The 17,410-nt window shown below is 36.5% G+C and overlaps 1 protein-coding gene and 1 long non-coding RNA gene across 2 annotated transcripts in view; one reads left to right on the top strand and one right to left on the bottom strand.

Annotated features, from left to right (window-relative positions):
- TYR (tyrosinase) overlaps window positions 1-17,410 on the top strand; it is a 55,882-nt gene that overhangs the window by 12,572 nt on the left and 25,900 nt on the right. The window contains exons 2-3 of the mRNA XM_080567597.1: window positions 2,548-2,764; window positions 12,656-12,803. Of these exons, the coding sequence (XP_080423723.1) occupies window positions 2,548-2,764; window positions 12,656-12,803 (365 nt within the window). The remainder of the gene's footprint in view (window positions 1-2,547; window positions 2,765-12,655; window positions 12,804-17,410) is intronic.
- LOC308182728 overlaps window positions 1-17,410 on the bottom strand; it is a 48,151-nt gene that overhangs the window by 6,007 nt on the left and 24,734 nt on the right. Inside the window, exon 2 of the long non-coding RNA XR_013942050.1 lies at window positions 991-1,198. This is a non-coding gene — a long non-coding RNA (uncharacterized lncRNA). The remainder of the gene's footprint in view (window positions 1-990; window positions 1,199-17,410) is intronic.

Genomic DNA, 17,410 nt, shown 5'->3' with positions numbered 1-17,410 from the left:
ACAGACGGGGGCAAATCTCAGTTAAAAGAGAGTCTCAGTGGATAAATTTCTCTGATAAGCTTTCTTATCTCCTCAAAAAAAAAAAAAAAAAAATCATGAGATTCATATTCATAGGAAACTTATCACTTAAGAACTCCAGCTCCTTAAGAAATCTAGGTTATATCACCAGCTCTGTCACACATTTTCCGTGAATTTGTGGTCAAATCACTTAGAAAAATGGTATTTCTCATCTCCTTCCAGTCATCCAAAAGTTCATTAGACAGCAAAGCAAGTTGCCTTTCTCTCTGTCTTTAGTGACTTCAGAGGCACATCCATGCCCCCAGGGTGTGATTCAGCCCATCCTAACGCAGAAGCAGAACATTAAGTTGAACGCTCTTAATTTTGCTTTCTTGCTAACTGCAGTACAGAGACAGTTTTCACATTGATTTTTTTTTACACGTTTTCTTTCATTAACTTAATCAATGGAGAGAGTTTGGTACCCCTTAGAAGTAAGTACACCTCACCTACCAGACGTCTGGTTTCGGAGGGCTGAATCACACGCAGGAGATGCCTCTCTCTCTATTGATTGCAGAAGTTGCTCTAAAGCGCTGCTTCAATCCAGCAATTCGTACACAGCTAGTGCTGGCAAAGTGAATCTCCCACTCAATTCCTTCACTAACAGAGAATCTCATGTTCTTCTACCTCATTCACAGAAGAAATGACTGCTTTCAATAACATTCTTCATCGTTTCTGTCCATGAAACAGGAACACATCTCCAGGATGAAAGACTTCTGGAGGTTTCAGTGTTACGTGTTTTCTCTTAAGATATATCACTAGATATTAAGACCTGTTATTTTTCCATACAGTTTTCTTATTAACTGCATTGATTACCTGTTAACCACAGAATCCTATATTTTGAGTAGATCTCTGCTTGTTTGGAGTATTGTTTGGGTGTTTTGTTTTTTTGTTTTGTTTTCGGAAAAAAATAATGCAAAGCACTAGACAACACACCTTGTTCAGACTCTCAGCCTCATCTGAGGTACATATGAAACAACTCCTGGAAGTTTTGAGCCACTGTTATTCGTTTTCATTTTTGTAGACCCCATCAGCTGTGCCACAAGACGGGACCACCAAACCATCTAGTCTGATCTTCTACTTGTTATTGTGTCATTACCTTTTCCACCATCCTCCATTCTGACTGCACGTCAGGCAGGTTTTCCTGAATGTAAAGAAGAAATGTGTGTTAGTACCTGTACTAAGTGCTTACGGGTTTATTTTAGGAGAACATGGGGAAAAAATAAATAAATAAAATAAATAAAATAATAAAATAAAATGAATAAAATAAAAAATAAAATAAAATAAAATAAAATAAAATAAAATAAAATAAAATAAAATAAAATAAAATAAAATAAAATAAAATAAAATATAAAATATAAAATATAAAATAAATAAAATAAAATAAATCCTGGCCAAGAAGTGGATGCAGTGAGAGCTAGTATATGAGAGTTCTTATGATGACCATGAGATCTTCATGGTCATCATAGGACCTACATCCTTAGGTAACTAATAAGTTGTTGTGGCTTTTAAAAGATTCTGAGTGACACACGAGTAACACTGATAGTCTGTGTGGTCACTTTTAACCCATAGCAAATGTGAAGGAGTTTGACTTACAATTATCTGAGCGTCATTTAAAGTTACATTGAGCTACTAGTTACTTAACTACTGATTTGAGTATTCTCAAAGTGAACTGGCAGTTTCCACTTCCAGTCATCTGATGGTCATCTGATTAATAATGACTTGTTATGTCATGGTACTTTGTGAACCCAGAACGTTTATACAAACAATGCTAGATTCTGACAGTATTTAATACTCGTATCCCTCTTTCTGCCTCAGGTCCTTTTCCAATACCCATGACTATGGTACCTCAAATTCCGATATATGTACATCTCCACAATATTCCTGTGAGGAACGCAGTATTTTCCTGTTCTGTACATAAAGTGTCATCAAAACATAGTGAAATTAAGTGATTTGCCCATTTATTCTGACAAAGCACAGACAGATATTTTCAGAACAGAAGATAACTTTTTTTCATATTCCAAATCAACAGTTCTCTCTTTCCCACATGGGGAGACAAATCTGCAATTATGGCTTTGTTCAGTAGTCTGCTGAAGCCAAAAACCTCCATTAGCAACTGCAGTAGCAGATTTAACTCCATTTGAGTCCCACTGCATTGGTTGGTAACACTGAATTTATCTTCAGTGAGCTTTCAAGTGCATAAATAAGAACCGATGCCTTAGTCCACATGGACAGCTTCAGACACCCACAAATGTATTATTTCAAAATGTGCACCATTATTAGAGGTGTCTTCTATGAAATATACAAGCTCATATTAAAATCATTCATTAAAATAATTAAAATTAATGTATATTATTGCAAGAAACATTATATTGTACATTTCCTTAACTCCTTTCTAAATAATAATAATAATAATAAAGTACCTCTTTCCTGCTTGAGTTTTTTTTCTGTTTTTACAACTGCAACTCTGCTAACAGAAAGTGTTTTATACAGGTAATCTGTACTCAGTCTGAAGAGTACAACAGCCAACAGTCTTTATGCAATGCTACTAGTGAAGGACCGTTACTGAGAAATCCTGGGAACAATGACAAATCAAGGACTCCAAGGCTCCCATCTTCAGCTGAAGTTGAATTTTGTCTGTCACTGACTCAATATGAATCTGGATCCATGGATAAAATGGCCAATTACAGCTTCCGGAACACTTTGGAAGGTAACATATTTTATTCTGTTTTGCCATTTCTAACAGTAACTTGAATTTCTCTAGGATTGGAGCCTTTAAACTTTGGACAGTTTTAGCTGGTTCCATGAAACAAAACTAAAGGAAAAGCTTCCTCCTGTAATAGCAACATAGAAAGAACCATGTTAAAGTTGATAAGAAAATAGAAACTGCAGGCTAGATCAGACTCTAAATCCATCTATGAGATATTGTCTCTGCAATAGTCAGTACCAGGCATAGAAATGTAATGCTGCATAAAAAAAGAGATCCTCTAATAACCTACTTACACTTGATCATAACCACGTCCATTTGGGTTACAGGACTGTCTTGGGGTCAACATTATACCTAAAACGTTACCTTTAGTATCTCTTCCTAAAGTGTTTAGTTTTTCGTCTTAGTTATCAAACTCTCCATCTTGTTATGAATGTTCCTAATTTGCTAAGAAACATGGATTCTTTTGTAAATGGAATAGTTATTCTTAATCATCTATCAACCCAATCTCATTTGGATATTGCTAAATTGCTAATAAACAAGGATAGCACATTATAGCTATCAATAAACATTGCTTCCCTGCTGCATTATATAACTACTGAATCAAATAGGACATATTTACACTGATATCCCAGAGATTTTTGCTTGCAGGGAAACATGCAAGTGTCAAAACAATACAATATAGGTGTTGGTGTGAGCATAAGAAAACAAAGCTTTTAATATGTTCGGTGTTGCTCTTAATGTAGTGTGGAATGTTATAAAGCTGTCTTGGGGGTGGTGGTGGGGTGGTGGTGGGGAAAGGACAGTTAATGCAATTATTCCATAAAAACAGTCAAAAATGTTGAATTTATGTGCTGGAGTCAAAAGAGAACATAGACATTGACTCCAGCTCTGGATATAGTTTTGTTTTCTACCCTTGAAAACAGAAAACAAGTGAAGTATGGAAAAGAAAAAGGTGACATAACTGAGTAGAATTTTTATGCATTTTTCTCCATGAAGTATGTAAACAGATACAAAGAGTAGAATAGGAAGAGTAGAGAAAAAGGAATTGAAGTAAACAAGTCATGAAATAATGACATGCTGTCAGTATTGTAGACAAAAGCATAGCCATAGTCTGTGGAAGTTAAGCAGAGCTATGGATGTGTTTACTGAGTGGGCATAATCAAAATGGACCCCTCACTTTCAAAGGCTATATTTCAGTATCATGACTGCTCATTAAATAAGGATAATTCAGTACTTGCTTAAAAAGAGGAAAACCTGTGTTTGGTCAAAGTTGAGCCTAAACTGGCAGCTAAACAAAGCCATAGATCAAGTACAGCCCTTTGAAGCAAAAATATACAAATAACATTTCCATATTAAATCAACAGTAGCTATTCGAAAAAAAAAAAAAAAGTCAATAACATTTGACAGAATTGTGCAATGACCAGGAATGTACCTACAGCTTCCAGAGAGCCGGGAAGTAATTATTTTAGTTCTAAAATCAGAATCAGTGTTCTGTCTGAATAATTTATCAAACCCTTTCCCTATCATTGTCTCTGTCATGTTAATTTCATGGCAATCTTGGTTGATCATGGCTTTATTGCTGTCATCTGTCAGTCATACCATGGGGAGGGTCATGCTTTAATCTGAATTGTGGCAATGTTACTGCATCTGAAAGGAGATCTTGTAGATAAAATTGTCCTCCAAGTAAGTTCCGTTCTGTGTAACAACCCTTCAGAAGCTGAAGAGTGTTCAACTTTCTCCTTAGTGAGATGGTGAAGCTCCATCTCACCACCACAATCGTTCAGATGCACTAGGTAGGCACCATTAGGTTCTGGTGGATTTCATGTGATTTAGACAATTCTTCCAATAGACTGGAGACAAAACTACATGTTATTGAGGAAGGACACAAGTCAAATGTGATCCAGAAGCTTAAGTAGTTACAGAAGCAGTGTATATTATCTTGGGCATAGTGTTGCATGGCTTCTGGATGCATCCATTTAGTCCAGAGCAGGGGCAGAGCAAATTCATTCCTGTCACATTGGTCCATCCATATGTGCCTTCCCTAGCATGCACCACAACCCTTTCAGAGCATCTGTCTGATCCTTCACATGTGATTCAAGGAGGGAAGAAAAGAGATGGAACTCCTTTTCTCTGGCAGTGAAGGCCATTTGCAAGTCCTAGAATCCACATGAAGGGAGGCTAGGAGGCTGCAGAGGAATGACTGAGGCAATGAATGTCCCCTCCTTAGAAATTCTGTAGACATGAAACCAAAAACCAAAACAATTCAATACTACAGTGCTCTCTCTTCTAGGGGAAATCCTGTTAGGTGACCATGTTGGCTTGTCACTGCCAATGCACTTACTAGATGCCTTATTGTTGTTTAACTTTAATAGCCCAGCTTAAGGAGATCTACAGTGCTCAAGAGCTGTTGTGGAAGAAAATAAAGGTCAACAGAGTGCAGAAGCACTGCAGCAGCACATAACTACGTGAAAATAACTCCTCCTTTTTCCTTTTAGCCTTGTATCTTTTAAACTCAAGGACCTAGTCCTAAGATCTGATCACTTAGTTTCATGAAAGGCATTTTTTTTAACCCATTCTTCTAAAAATTGTTACTGAAAACTCCAAAAGAATAAGACATTCCCTTCCAGTACAACTACCATTTCCCTCTTTGGTGCTTCCATGAGGAAAGCTGTTTCAGAGCATTGATTTTAGTTCACTGTAAGGTTTTGGTTTTGCTATCTTTTTTTTTCTTTTTTCTTTTTTTTTTTTTTTTTATATAAGACAATGATTCCTGTCAAAATCTTGAATCACTCCTTTTCTTCCATATATATATAAGTAATTTTGAATGACTCCCTTGTTATAAGTGCAATGTACAAAAGGTAAGACACTAAATGTGTATTAAATGGCCTCATGGTATGAAAGCTCTTCTTACCTCAATATTTCACAAGGTTTCTCAGCCGTAAAATGTCTTTATTTTCATTAACACAAATATGTCTCAATATATTGTCAGGGTTGGACCCCTCTGTTTGCTCTCGATTCATTAAGCATTTTCTTATGCTAATGAGATACATATTGACTTTAATAGTGAACAAATGCAGAAAAAAATAATGGCTATGGACAGAATTAGGGTGAGGACTATAACTTGTCCGAATTGACCCACTTTGACAGCACCTTCAAATTTTTGTTTGTTTGTTTGTTTGTTTTCCCAGATACATTTCTCATTTGTTTTACAATCATTAAAATAGAAAAGTAGCAGTAATTACAAAACAGAATTTCAGAACACTGGGCAGATTTTGTCCATCAAATTAAGTTACTGCCTTCCTGTGTGCAGAAGAAGTTGTATAGGATGTATACTACAAGTCATCTGAATATTTTAAGAGACTTTTCTATTCCAATATGCAGCTAACTCCTCTATGGTATCGCAGGCTGAAATTCCCCTGTACAACTAGAACTTTAAAGAACATGCTTTTGATTTTCACTCTTGGTGTACAAGAGTACACAATAAGCACTCTTATAGCATAAGAGTGCTTAATAATGGCACTCTGTTTAAAGAGGTCATGTAAGTTTTTGAAAAAGATAGGAAATAAAGCATCTCAGAAAATATCAGCACAGAAGATTCCAGAGGACAGTAACCATGATGTTACATTTTTTTTCCATAAGAATATTTCATTAGAGCTAGTGATTGCTGGAGTGAAACTTTGCCCACAACATTCCATGATAGGGGCTTTTTTGGTGATGAGCCTGTCAAAGTGCAAGCCAGACCCATCTCGGTAGGTGTTTATCTGTGTTACTATAGAGATGGAGCTTATTCCATCAGACATAGTATCATTCTCAGATTTTTTTTTCCTTTGAGGATATTTTATTTTTGACCTGATGTATTTCAACGCTTAAGTTTATACTGCAGGTCCATAAACATTTCAGACTATTCATCTAAAGAGAGACTGAACTTCAATACCATGTCAAGAATATATGTTTAAGGTTGAAAAGGATGGTGGGGAGTTCTTAAAATAGCTTTACTGACAAAACCAAAAACAAACAGATAACAACAACAACAACAATAAAACACAAAACCCACCACCACCATCAAAAATAAGCACACATATTTTGTTTGCTCCTTTCTTATGAGTGGTCTCTTTAGTTTGTTGTTTGTTGTTGTTGTTGTGTACATTTGCCAAGTTTAAATTGCCATTTTTCTTGCATTGTGCCAGTGCCCACTTCTGTGATGACATTTCTGACAAACCTCCTAATAGTCTGTAGTTTCTAACATTTACCTCCTTTTCTAAGTGAAAATCTTTTCAATCCTTCTTTACTTGTTTACACAAGTTTGTGCCAATACACCTAAGGTCAAATTCTAATCTTTTTTAGATCTAAAATAAATCCAAGGTAACTCCACTGACTTTAGTGAAGTTACTCAAGACTTACAATAGATGACCAGAACCGGGCCAGTGGCTCTAATGGAGTGGTTCTTGATTTACATCAATATGAGATTTGCTACTCGGTTTTAGTTCTGTAATGGAAAAAGGTGTGATCACTTGGAAAAACTAAGTACATGGTAAGGCCAGAGTACTCCAGTCCTACGCATGTTGTTGTGCACTTCTGGGCAAAACTTTATGCTCTTCTGTACCTGTTCCATGTAAACTGGAACAAAGACAAACACCTTTTTGCCCATCTAAGAGGTAGGTATCAGCACCCTTATGAGCAGGTGCCAACAAGGCATGATAGATCCTTGCTTGACTAAGAGAAAATGCTGCTATATGGACACAAATAATGTCATTTAAGAGTAACTACATCTATGTACAGCCAAGGTCAATATTGTTCATTAAAGCATCTCCCCACTGAACATGAGCACACAGGCTGTCCTCTTAATCTGGGACAGGACAGTTTCTTCTTTGACTGAAAATCAGCAGGTTAAAGGCAGGTTGCACATTGCTCCTTGAAGAGTAGTATTTTAAGTAAGATTTGCTTAACTGAGAAACACTTTTGACTGTATCAGACACTTCACAGATGCAAGAAAAAAGTACAGAAAATCAGTCCACCTTATAAGCAACAGGTAAGATCAGAAATGGCTTAGCTGACTGTACATGAAATAGTTGGGTTTCTTCTTTGTGCAGTTCACTTTTGGTGTGACATATTAATACTACCTCCTACAAATTAAAGATGACTGAAAAACTTCGTTTTTTTTTTTTTTTTATGAGCCAACTCCACATTTGAAATTAATTTATTTGTGGCAATTTCAAATAAAAATCAGTGCCTTCAAAGTTTCATTTTTTAAATTCTAAAACTGTATATCACTTTCATTATTCATGAATTAACTCATGACACATGGTATCAAGTCAAGCCATGTCATAGCATTCCATTGCCTGTCACAATTATGTATCGTTACTGCTATTCTGCCATGAAATAATGGAATAAAACATCAAACACTTCAAAAATGTAATTTCATTTTAATAGGATATTTTACTTTTTTTTTTCTGAAATGAGATGTTTTCATGTGGAAAACTTTTCTCAGCATTTTCACTCTGATCCATATAGCTAATGAAAAATGGCTTCTCAAAATGAAGTCTTCCAATAGAAAACTTCTAATTAAAAAAGTTTTAGCCTACAGCCAACATCCCTCACCAAGCTCAAATTCTCAATCTCTGTGTAAATTTATGCTGCACATTGAAAAACAGCTGGCAAATCACAGAGGGTCATTACCAGAGAACCAGAAAGTCTGTTCAGCCCAGACCACAATGAAGCTCTACAAGAATCATTTTAAGTAAAAAACTAGATGGTGACATGGTCTAAATTAAATAACCACAAACTTTCATTTACTAAAACACCTTAGGCCAAATTGCTGTTCCTGTAGCTACCTTACTCTGGAAAGATTACAGTAATAATGTTGCTTGAGAAAATATATAAGATTTAACCCTGAAAATTTTCCTTTGACATTGCCAATGGTTGAAAAACGCCAGCTTCATAAGCCAGAACATCACTAGCTTCAAAGACAAGTAAGGATATGGCCTTAAAATTTTTATATCTGTATCTTCCTTTCTGTTTTAAAGTAGGTGTATCTGTCTGACCCGAACTTCTCTAAAATGTAGAATTTAGAGAATTCTACATTTATTTAAGAAAATATCATCCCCAGGGAGAGTGGGAGTAAGTATACCTGTCAGTTGGACTTGGACATGCAACAAAGCAACATGCAAAGCAGAATTTGGCATTTAAAGTCTCTGTTGCCACAACCACAGACCTAGAAAGTTATACAAAACTAGATTTTATTGTATAAGAAAATTAGTTCTGCGTTTAGCAAAAAAAAAAAAAAAAAGTTTTGCAGTTAACAACAACAACAAAAAGGCTAAACTGCTATAAATCACTCAGTGATAGGATTGTTGGAATGGTTTCTCCATTCCTGTAGCACTGAAGGCTGCTAACACTCTGCAAATTCTGCATAACCTCTGCTAAACATATAGCTCTTCAGCCAGTGGCAATGAGCACTTAAGGAAAACACTATTTGCTTAAGGAAAACACTATTTGTTCCCAATACATAAAGCTTTGCCCTTGACTGATTGTACATGGACTTCTACTGCCTTTGTTATTAGACAGTAAAATCTGTAGTTACTATAATTAAATACTCTATTAAAGGACATATATCTGACCCAACTGCACGTTTAATGAGAACCACCTATATATCATCTTAAAAATGTTAGGCAGCCTTAATTGTGAGTGACATAATTAGCTTCTCCTATAATAAACTTTGGGCTAACTCCCCATTTGATTTAATTTGGCCTGGCTCCAGTGAACCTACTTCAACCTCACTGAATCACTGTCAGTGACTTACAAGGCTATGAGCAGGAGCAGAAAGTGGTTGAGGCATTGAGCCTGCCAGAGTTCAAGAGCATTTGGACAATGCTCTCAGACATATGGTCTGATTTTTTGGGTAATCCTTTGGGGACCCAGGAGTTGGACTCAATGATCCTTGTGTGTCCCTTCCAACTGGGGATATTCTATGATTCAATGATTCTATGATTCTTAAAAAATGTGATTCTTTTCTCGTTGAAAAACGAGCACTGGTAAAACTTCAGGTTACTTCAGTGATGTATCCCCTAATAGCTATTCCTAATACACCATAAGTAAATGAGAGTTTAAAAGGTTGTCTGAATGTTATAGCTTCCTATACTGGCCAGATGATTTAATAGCTCACCACCACGGGGGGCAGTCCTAATTCTCTATGCAATCTTCTCCATCCTCCAGTCAGTCACTTTTTTGGTACCAGCTCCAGTACTCGTCATATTTTTACATAAGATACTGCATTTCAGTAGCCTAGAAAATGAATAAAAATAACCCTCAAGGTAGTTTTCTGCCAGGTTAGCGAGTTCACGGAAGGCCTGACAAGAGCTGCAGTTAATGCATAGGAGGGGCTGTGAAGGTACAGAATGGGGCAAGGCAGGCATATGCTCCATTTCAGCTCACTGCTGCTTGTAGATCTGTAGCCTTATATTTGCAATAAAGGTGATTTTTCTACAGCTACTTCAGCAAAGTGTCCTGTACTTTAAAGAAAATTCTCATGTTTTCACATATGATTTTTAGTTGGCTCTACCCCACTTCATAGTGTTATCCTGAACAGCTGATTGTCCTGAAGTCTTTTAGAAAGTCCGAGAGAAAAGACTAAGACCCAGACAAATAAAATAAAGTGATATCACACTATGCTTTTATTCATGATAGCTTTATATGGAGTTTTTTATATGGAGTTTGCATAATGAGATATCAGATATTAAAACTTCTCATGTGCATGGTTAGCCATGATGTCACCTTTGAGACTGACTGAATGCACCCCAATTAACTGGGAGGTAGGGTTATCACAGGTGTCTGACTTACAAAGCTTATGATCATTGCAACAAATTGCAGAAGTGCAGAAGTTCCATGAAAGTTGTCCAGAACCAGAATGTTCCGTATGTTTTTTTTTTCTAAATTACTAAATAAAATGTTTGTAGTGCAATAAGAAATTTTAAGAAGTATCCACATGTGGTATAAGACATCTAGCCTTCTACTTAGACTCTGCATAAAGTTTATTTTACCTTTAATATATCATAACGTAGCTGCATATAAGTAGGAGAGTGTTTCAGAACGATATACAGATAGATCTTTTTCAGTTAACATTCACAGAGATTCACTTGTAAGAGGTATTGCTGCATCAGATGATCCCAGTGATCACCTGCTGTGGCCATCAGTAAGAAAGGTCAAAATTGTTGCCATCAGTTCCTATGAATTCTGCTCAGATTGTCAATGTACATTATTCTTCACAGCACGCTTGGTAATATTTTATCCTGTTGTTTCCCCTGGGTGACTGCTAGGTAATATAGCATTCACCATCAGACAACTTTCTGTGGGCAAGAGTTTCCCTTTGAGAAATTCTGCCCATTGTTGTTTATGTCACCATGCAGTATCTTCAATAATCCTGTTACACATTTGATGTATTTAACACCTGCAGTTATCTGTATGCATTGACATGATTCTCTCTCCCCAAAACCCAGATTAACCCCACCTTGAAGTCTTACAAATTTCATCATAAGCCAGGTCTACCCCCACCAGCTCTCCTGATTATGTTTTCTTCTCTGAATTCCCTTGAATTTCTCAAAATCCTTGTGATAATATTGCAATCAAAAAAGATGGATAGTTGTTATCGCATATTAGTTCCTAGGTACTATAGCTATGATTTGATCCTTAGTATGATTAGTAAAGGTTTTACACCAGAAGATTTTCCTCAAAGAGGTTAATAGACAAGGCAAAACCTGATGAGGGAATTCAGAGGTACAAAGAGATGAAAACATCTCACACAGCAGATCAGTCTCAGTGGGGTCTGAAACCCAGGTTTCCAAGTTCATAGAATATGACTCTTCTGATAAAGCATCTCTGACCATGTATCAATTAATACTTTGTGTGACACAAGAGAAGCAAATCCAAAGAGCAAAACAAAACTGAGTACCTGACTTCCATGTTATATATGAGGGTTTTGATGAAAAAGGTTTTATTTCAAACTAACTCTAGTTCAGTGCTGTGAACTGAACACCTACTGACGTTAGATTTCCTCCAAAAGGAATCTAGTACTAAGTCAAAAATTGCCCTGTGATGTGAGTCATTGCAGCAAACAGAAGGACTGTTGGGAGATTCACTTCAAAAGAATACTGCTGCTCCTCATTCAAATGCTAGTTCTTGGTCCAAATAAGTAAGTAAAACATGTGTTTAAACTGTGTGAGGCATTTTCTAAGGAGGAGAGCTAAGAGTCTGGGGGCTGGTCTGTGTGACTCTCTCAAAGCCCATATTCTAAGTGGACTCCAAAATAACTGCAGTCCACAAACTTTTCATCCTGCAAGTCTGAATGGGGAAGATTATCAATTGATTATTTACCAAATGCTTTTGTAAAGGTAATAGCTTATATTGTGTTGGCACCTATCGATAAAAGAACGTATTCTATAGAGAAAAATGGTATTAAATGACTGCATATATGATGAGATACAGTAGCCTGTTGTAACTTAGAAATGTATAAGTGTAGAGATAAAAAATAATATTAAAAAATTAATAAATTTACTCAACATGAATAAATGTATATACATAAATATCTGCGGGGATTAGGTTTCCTTTTAACAGTCAGACACAATGGACAAAGAAATATAAAAATATAAGGCAATTAAGCAGTACATTTGCTGACATGCTGCATTAGCTACATGGCAGGAGTTTTAATTTAGCTTATTCTAATTTCATCTTTGCTACGCCTTTGAAATATATTAACACTCCTTTACGTGTTTTCTGAAGCTCTTGTCTAAAAAGCTGAAAGTAAATGAAGTGAAATTAGCTACTTTGATCTTCAGTCTTACTGGAGAAAGAATTATACACATTGCCATATCAGCATATGATTTCCTCTTGAATATACAGGCTTTGCTGATCCACACACTGCAATATCAAACATATCTCAAAGCGGTTTGCATAATGCACTTCACATCTACATGAATGGCTCCATGTCCCAAGTACAAGGCTCTGCAAATGATCCTATCTTCATACTACACCATGCTTTTGTTGACAGGTGAGTTTAATTCTTCTTGGTAAACCTAATTTATTTTGTGTTTTTACAGTGTAGTTTTCACATATATTTCAAAACTGCAAATATTTTACATGCCATTACATGCACAGCATTCTCAGACATGTAGAATCGAGCTCTTCTATTACTTGAGAGTGTCTTCCCTAATATGTCTTTATGCTCACTGGATTAAATATCACTTGAAAAGTTGACAAATGCATTCAGCTTTTATTACCAAGATAAAAATAGTCCTTCAGTGATGTTACAGTGATTAATATATATGGATGTGTATGTCAAGAAGTTTGGACCAAAAGCGCATGACTCATTTTAACACGACTATAATCAGTTGGAGTAATTCCTTTACATTCTAAATGTCAGTGCTGTTTTAATTTCTATTCCATAAGGAAAATCCGAGTGTGCTACCCATAAATAAAGAATTTAAAAAAAATAAAAAATCCGTATTTCACTGTGACAAACAAAATTGTGACTGTCTCTTGCTGAAAGAGAAGACTACAGCTGTGCAGATGGAGAGGAAAGCAAACAGAAAGATGTCATGTTTATTAATAAGAAAGGATAGGGAAGCACAATTCTGCAAGAGGAGAGTGAAATTTCTATGCTAGGGAGGGCATTCCAAGATTTAATGGTCATCTTAAAAATTTCTGTATGTCATTATAAATTATGTGAATGGCTACAATTTGCTGTGTACTGTATTACACAAAACTGTGAAAGCTAAAGAGTAGTAAAAATGGAAGTTGACTAAACAAGACTGTAAGATACACACCAAAAAAATAAATAAATTTAAAAATACGTTAAAAGATTTTTCTAAGTCAGGTTCCTGCCCAGGTAATTTTAAGCAGTAGTAAAGCAGTAATAAAATAATAAATAAATGAATAATAAAAAAGAACATTCTCCTCAGACCTGTTTATGCAACAAAAGTAGGCCATGTTTACACTAGTCCAAGATCTAGCCATAGAAAAGTTTTTTTTTTTTTTTTTTTTTTTTTTTTTTAATAGCAGCGATCCTTTTCTTCAAAACTTGGAACCATTCACTAGTCCAAGATCTAGCCATAGAAAAGTTTTTTTTTTTTTTTTTTTTTTTTTTTTTTTTTTTTTTAATAGCAGCGATCCTTTTCTTCAAAACTTGGAACCATTCTCCCTGAGAAATGTTCTTACATGTGTGGAATATTGGCTTGTTCAACATCTCACCCCTCTTCCCCCCCTTTTTGACTCTTCCTGTTTTTTATTAAATTACTCTGTCAAATAGCTACACTATAAAGTTGCACATTACACGTTCTGAAGCATTTCATATTTTCTTTCCAATCTTCCTGTACTTTCCCAACATGCAGTGACCATGCCTTGGCAACTGCAATGCTTAGAACAAAAGAACTGTGACCCACTACATACTTTTGTGAGTCTTTCATCAGTTTGTGTGCTCAGAAACCTACTGAGTGAGACCCTGCCTGCACACAGCTAGGCACTTACTCAGATGAAAACCAAAATGGTTTCTTTCTTTGGGTTGCTGAGGCATGTGGCACAGGAGGGATGCAGATTACATCCTCAAGACATCATCTTACAGGGAAGTTCTGTAGTTTCAGGGAGTTCACACCAGAATTCTTATTAAAAAAAAAAAAAAAAAAAAAAAACTTATTGTATTTGACCAAAATCTAGTATATGTGAAAAACAAATTTGAAGTTGGGCTTTTTCTCCTCAGATTACATAATTAATAAGCTTAATGGTTGTGGTTTTCGTACCCAAAAATAGGGCATGAAGTCTAAGCAGGTCACTGAGGCATCAGTGGAATGGTTCCTTCAAAGGCTAACCCACCTGTCTTCTGCTCCTTGTACACAGGTTATAATTAGCTTTCTGGAGGTGTCAGCTTTGAAACTTTTCTTTGTGGAAAACTTTTGTTCAGAATATTTTTAAAGTTAAATAATGTTTCTTAACTGTATTTAGCATATCCACCCATTGACTGCTTGACAGGATGGATGCACAAGGGTTTCAGGTGTGGTTAACAATTTCAGGTTTGGCACCTGGAAATTAACATTCCAATGTCTAGGCTATTAAAAATGGATCCGTTGAAAATTCAGAGAAAAAAAAGAACACAGAAGGGAACACATTATGCTCTGCAATATCAAAAGACATTGTTTTCCTCAGATATTCACACTTGTATAAGACCTACGCATCTCTTAGCTCCCACACAGTGCAGGGCTTAAGTAGCACCTTGGTCTTCATGCTGACCCCTCCCACAGAGGAATTTCAGTTATAGTCATTATAAGCCCCTGGAAATACTTTTCATAACTGTAATTGTTATCCATTTTAGAAGGCAAAATTATTTGCAAAAGATAACATCATTAAATCCCACTAGTGTTGAAGAAATAAATCGCCGCACAGGCACTGTGGGGGCAATGCAGAAATCCATGATGCAACCTCATCCGATCTGTGGCAGAAGGAATGTTACCAGTGCTCTGCAGCTGCTGTGTATATGAGTTTCAGTACACACAGATGTAAAAACTGATGATATGCTGCCTTTTGTATAAGTGACAGAAATGCATTAGCATGATTAGGGTTACTTAGCAGCCTTATCCATGACAGATTAATCATGCTTTTAGTTATAATTAATAAGTAGGTGACTGATAGGTACGTACAGTACATTTAAAAGAACCCTATTCCTCTCCTACATAGACTTTAAATATGAAGGGCTGCAAAGAAATTCTCTTTTGAGAAGCAGGCAAGAATACAAAGCATAAAGGAAATGGGAGAAATGGTCTACAGAAGAAGTATTATATATATATATATTTTTTTCATATCAACTTTTCTCACTTGAGGTAAACACTTTTGAGGTGGCTGCTGTCACAGCATAGGGCCAGTGTGTTTTTAACTATATAACATTTAAACTAAATCTTCCAGGGAGAGTATCCCCTCCAGGACTTGGTACAGGCATGGAGGGTTGTGAGACAGGGTTTTACGGACAAAGGATGAAAAAAGACTGGGGACCAGCAACCACATGTCTACTGGGTCTTTCAGTCAGGGAATGGTTCTGTGTCAAGAAGCCAAGAACAGCCCAGTCCTTTGAGCATCCATGTAGGACCCAGAAGAGGGATTCCTCACTCCACTGCAAGTTCCCTGAGTGAAACTGAGCACGTAGTTTTGCTTTCCCAAAATCACATCTGCTGGAGAAGTGTTTCCTGCCCATTGATTTCAAAAAGAGGTGCCTAAAGACTTTTGAGGAGCTGTTGATCTGAGCTTCAGCTAACCCATCTGCAAAGTGGGTGATATTAAATGCCTACGCAACAGGGACGCTGTCAGAGTAAATGCATTAACGACTGTGAAATGCTCAGTTACGACCATAATAGGAGTGATAGAAGTAAGGCAATAGATCATTGGGACTGATTTTACATAGAAACATATGGTACAGAGGAGGATAAACAAGTGTATACGGAGTCTACTGACAGGTGTGAGCCAAATGTTAGGAGCTGCTTTCCAAACTGAGCAACAGTAAGCCTCCCATCTGCCACCCCCAGCCTTTCCTGTCCAGGCCTGATGCAGGAAGGCCTGATGCACTATATGCAGGAAGGATGGAAAGAGCACAGGTGCAGATGAGAAGATCTTTCAGGTGAAAAACAAAGCATTTGCTTACAATTGTTCTTTTTTTAGGTCATTCCCCTACAACAATGCAAAAATATGAAGGTACCCAGGAAACAGCTTTCTTAGCAATGATAGATCAGGTTCCTTGCCCTATTTGCTAGCTAGCAGATTGAGGGATGAAACCCCAGGGCTTGGTAAAAACAGGTGACCACCCCCTGAAAATTATTAATTGTTAATTGAATCAGTTGAAAGAAAGCAAGCATGGAAGCAAGCAAGAAAGACAGAAAGACAAAGCAAGAAAGACAGAAAGACAGAAAGACAGAAAGAGAAAGAGAAAAAGAGAGAAAAAGAGAGAAAAAGAGAGAAAAAGAGAAAAAGAGAGAGACAGAGGAAAAAAATGAAAAAAACTATACATTCAGCAAAAATTAGAGCTTCTTTAGCTCCGTGAAGCATTTCTCTTAATTGCAGATCTCTCTGCCATTCAGATATGCTCTACAGTCAGCACAAGGGAATAACGAGGGAGGAGACAACCCACTCAAGCTGGAAGAGGCAGCTGCACAAGCAGTGAAAGCAAGGGCCCACAGTCACACTTGAGCTTACAAGGGTGTTTTCTGTGCTCTGAAAATGGATTCTTTCTTGTGATGACTCTTTTGGCCCATACATCCCTATAGTCCCATAGTAACTTTATTTGTTCTCCTAGCACATCTGTCTTTTGAATGTTTCTTCCATCTTTCTTCTCATTTCTGTACTTCAGTATTTTTGTACTTCTCCTCTCTTTGACTTCCACAACTTACCCCAACAATTCCCCTTGCAAAGAGAAAAAAATAAATAAATAAATAAATAAATAAACATAAAGAGGGAAAATAAGTTGCAATTAAAGATCTCCACACTACTATATACTTGTACAGCTGCTAATTCAATAGGGTCCCAGTTTTCATCTCATTTCTAAGTTCTGCAGTACGGGAGAAGGTGCATCATAAGAATACATGTGACTTTCAAAGGCCCTGACTTTAGTACAAGCACTTCAGA

This window comes from Anser brachyrhynchus (genome assembly GCF_964034855.1).
Source record: "Anser brachyrhynchus genome assembly, chromosome: 1".
Taxonomy (NCBI): Eukaryota; Metazoa; Chordata; class Aves; order Anseriformes; family Anatidae; genus Anser; species Anser brachyrhynchus.
This window is presented reverse-complemented; position numbering and strand designations above follow the sequence as displayed.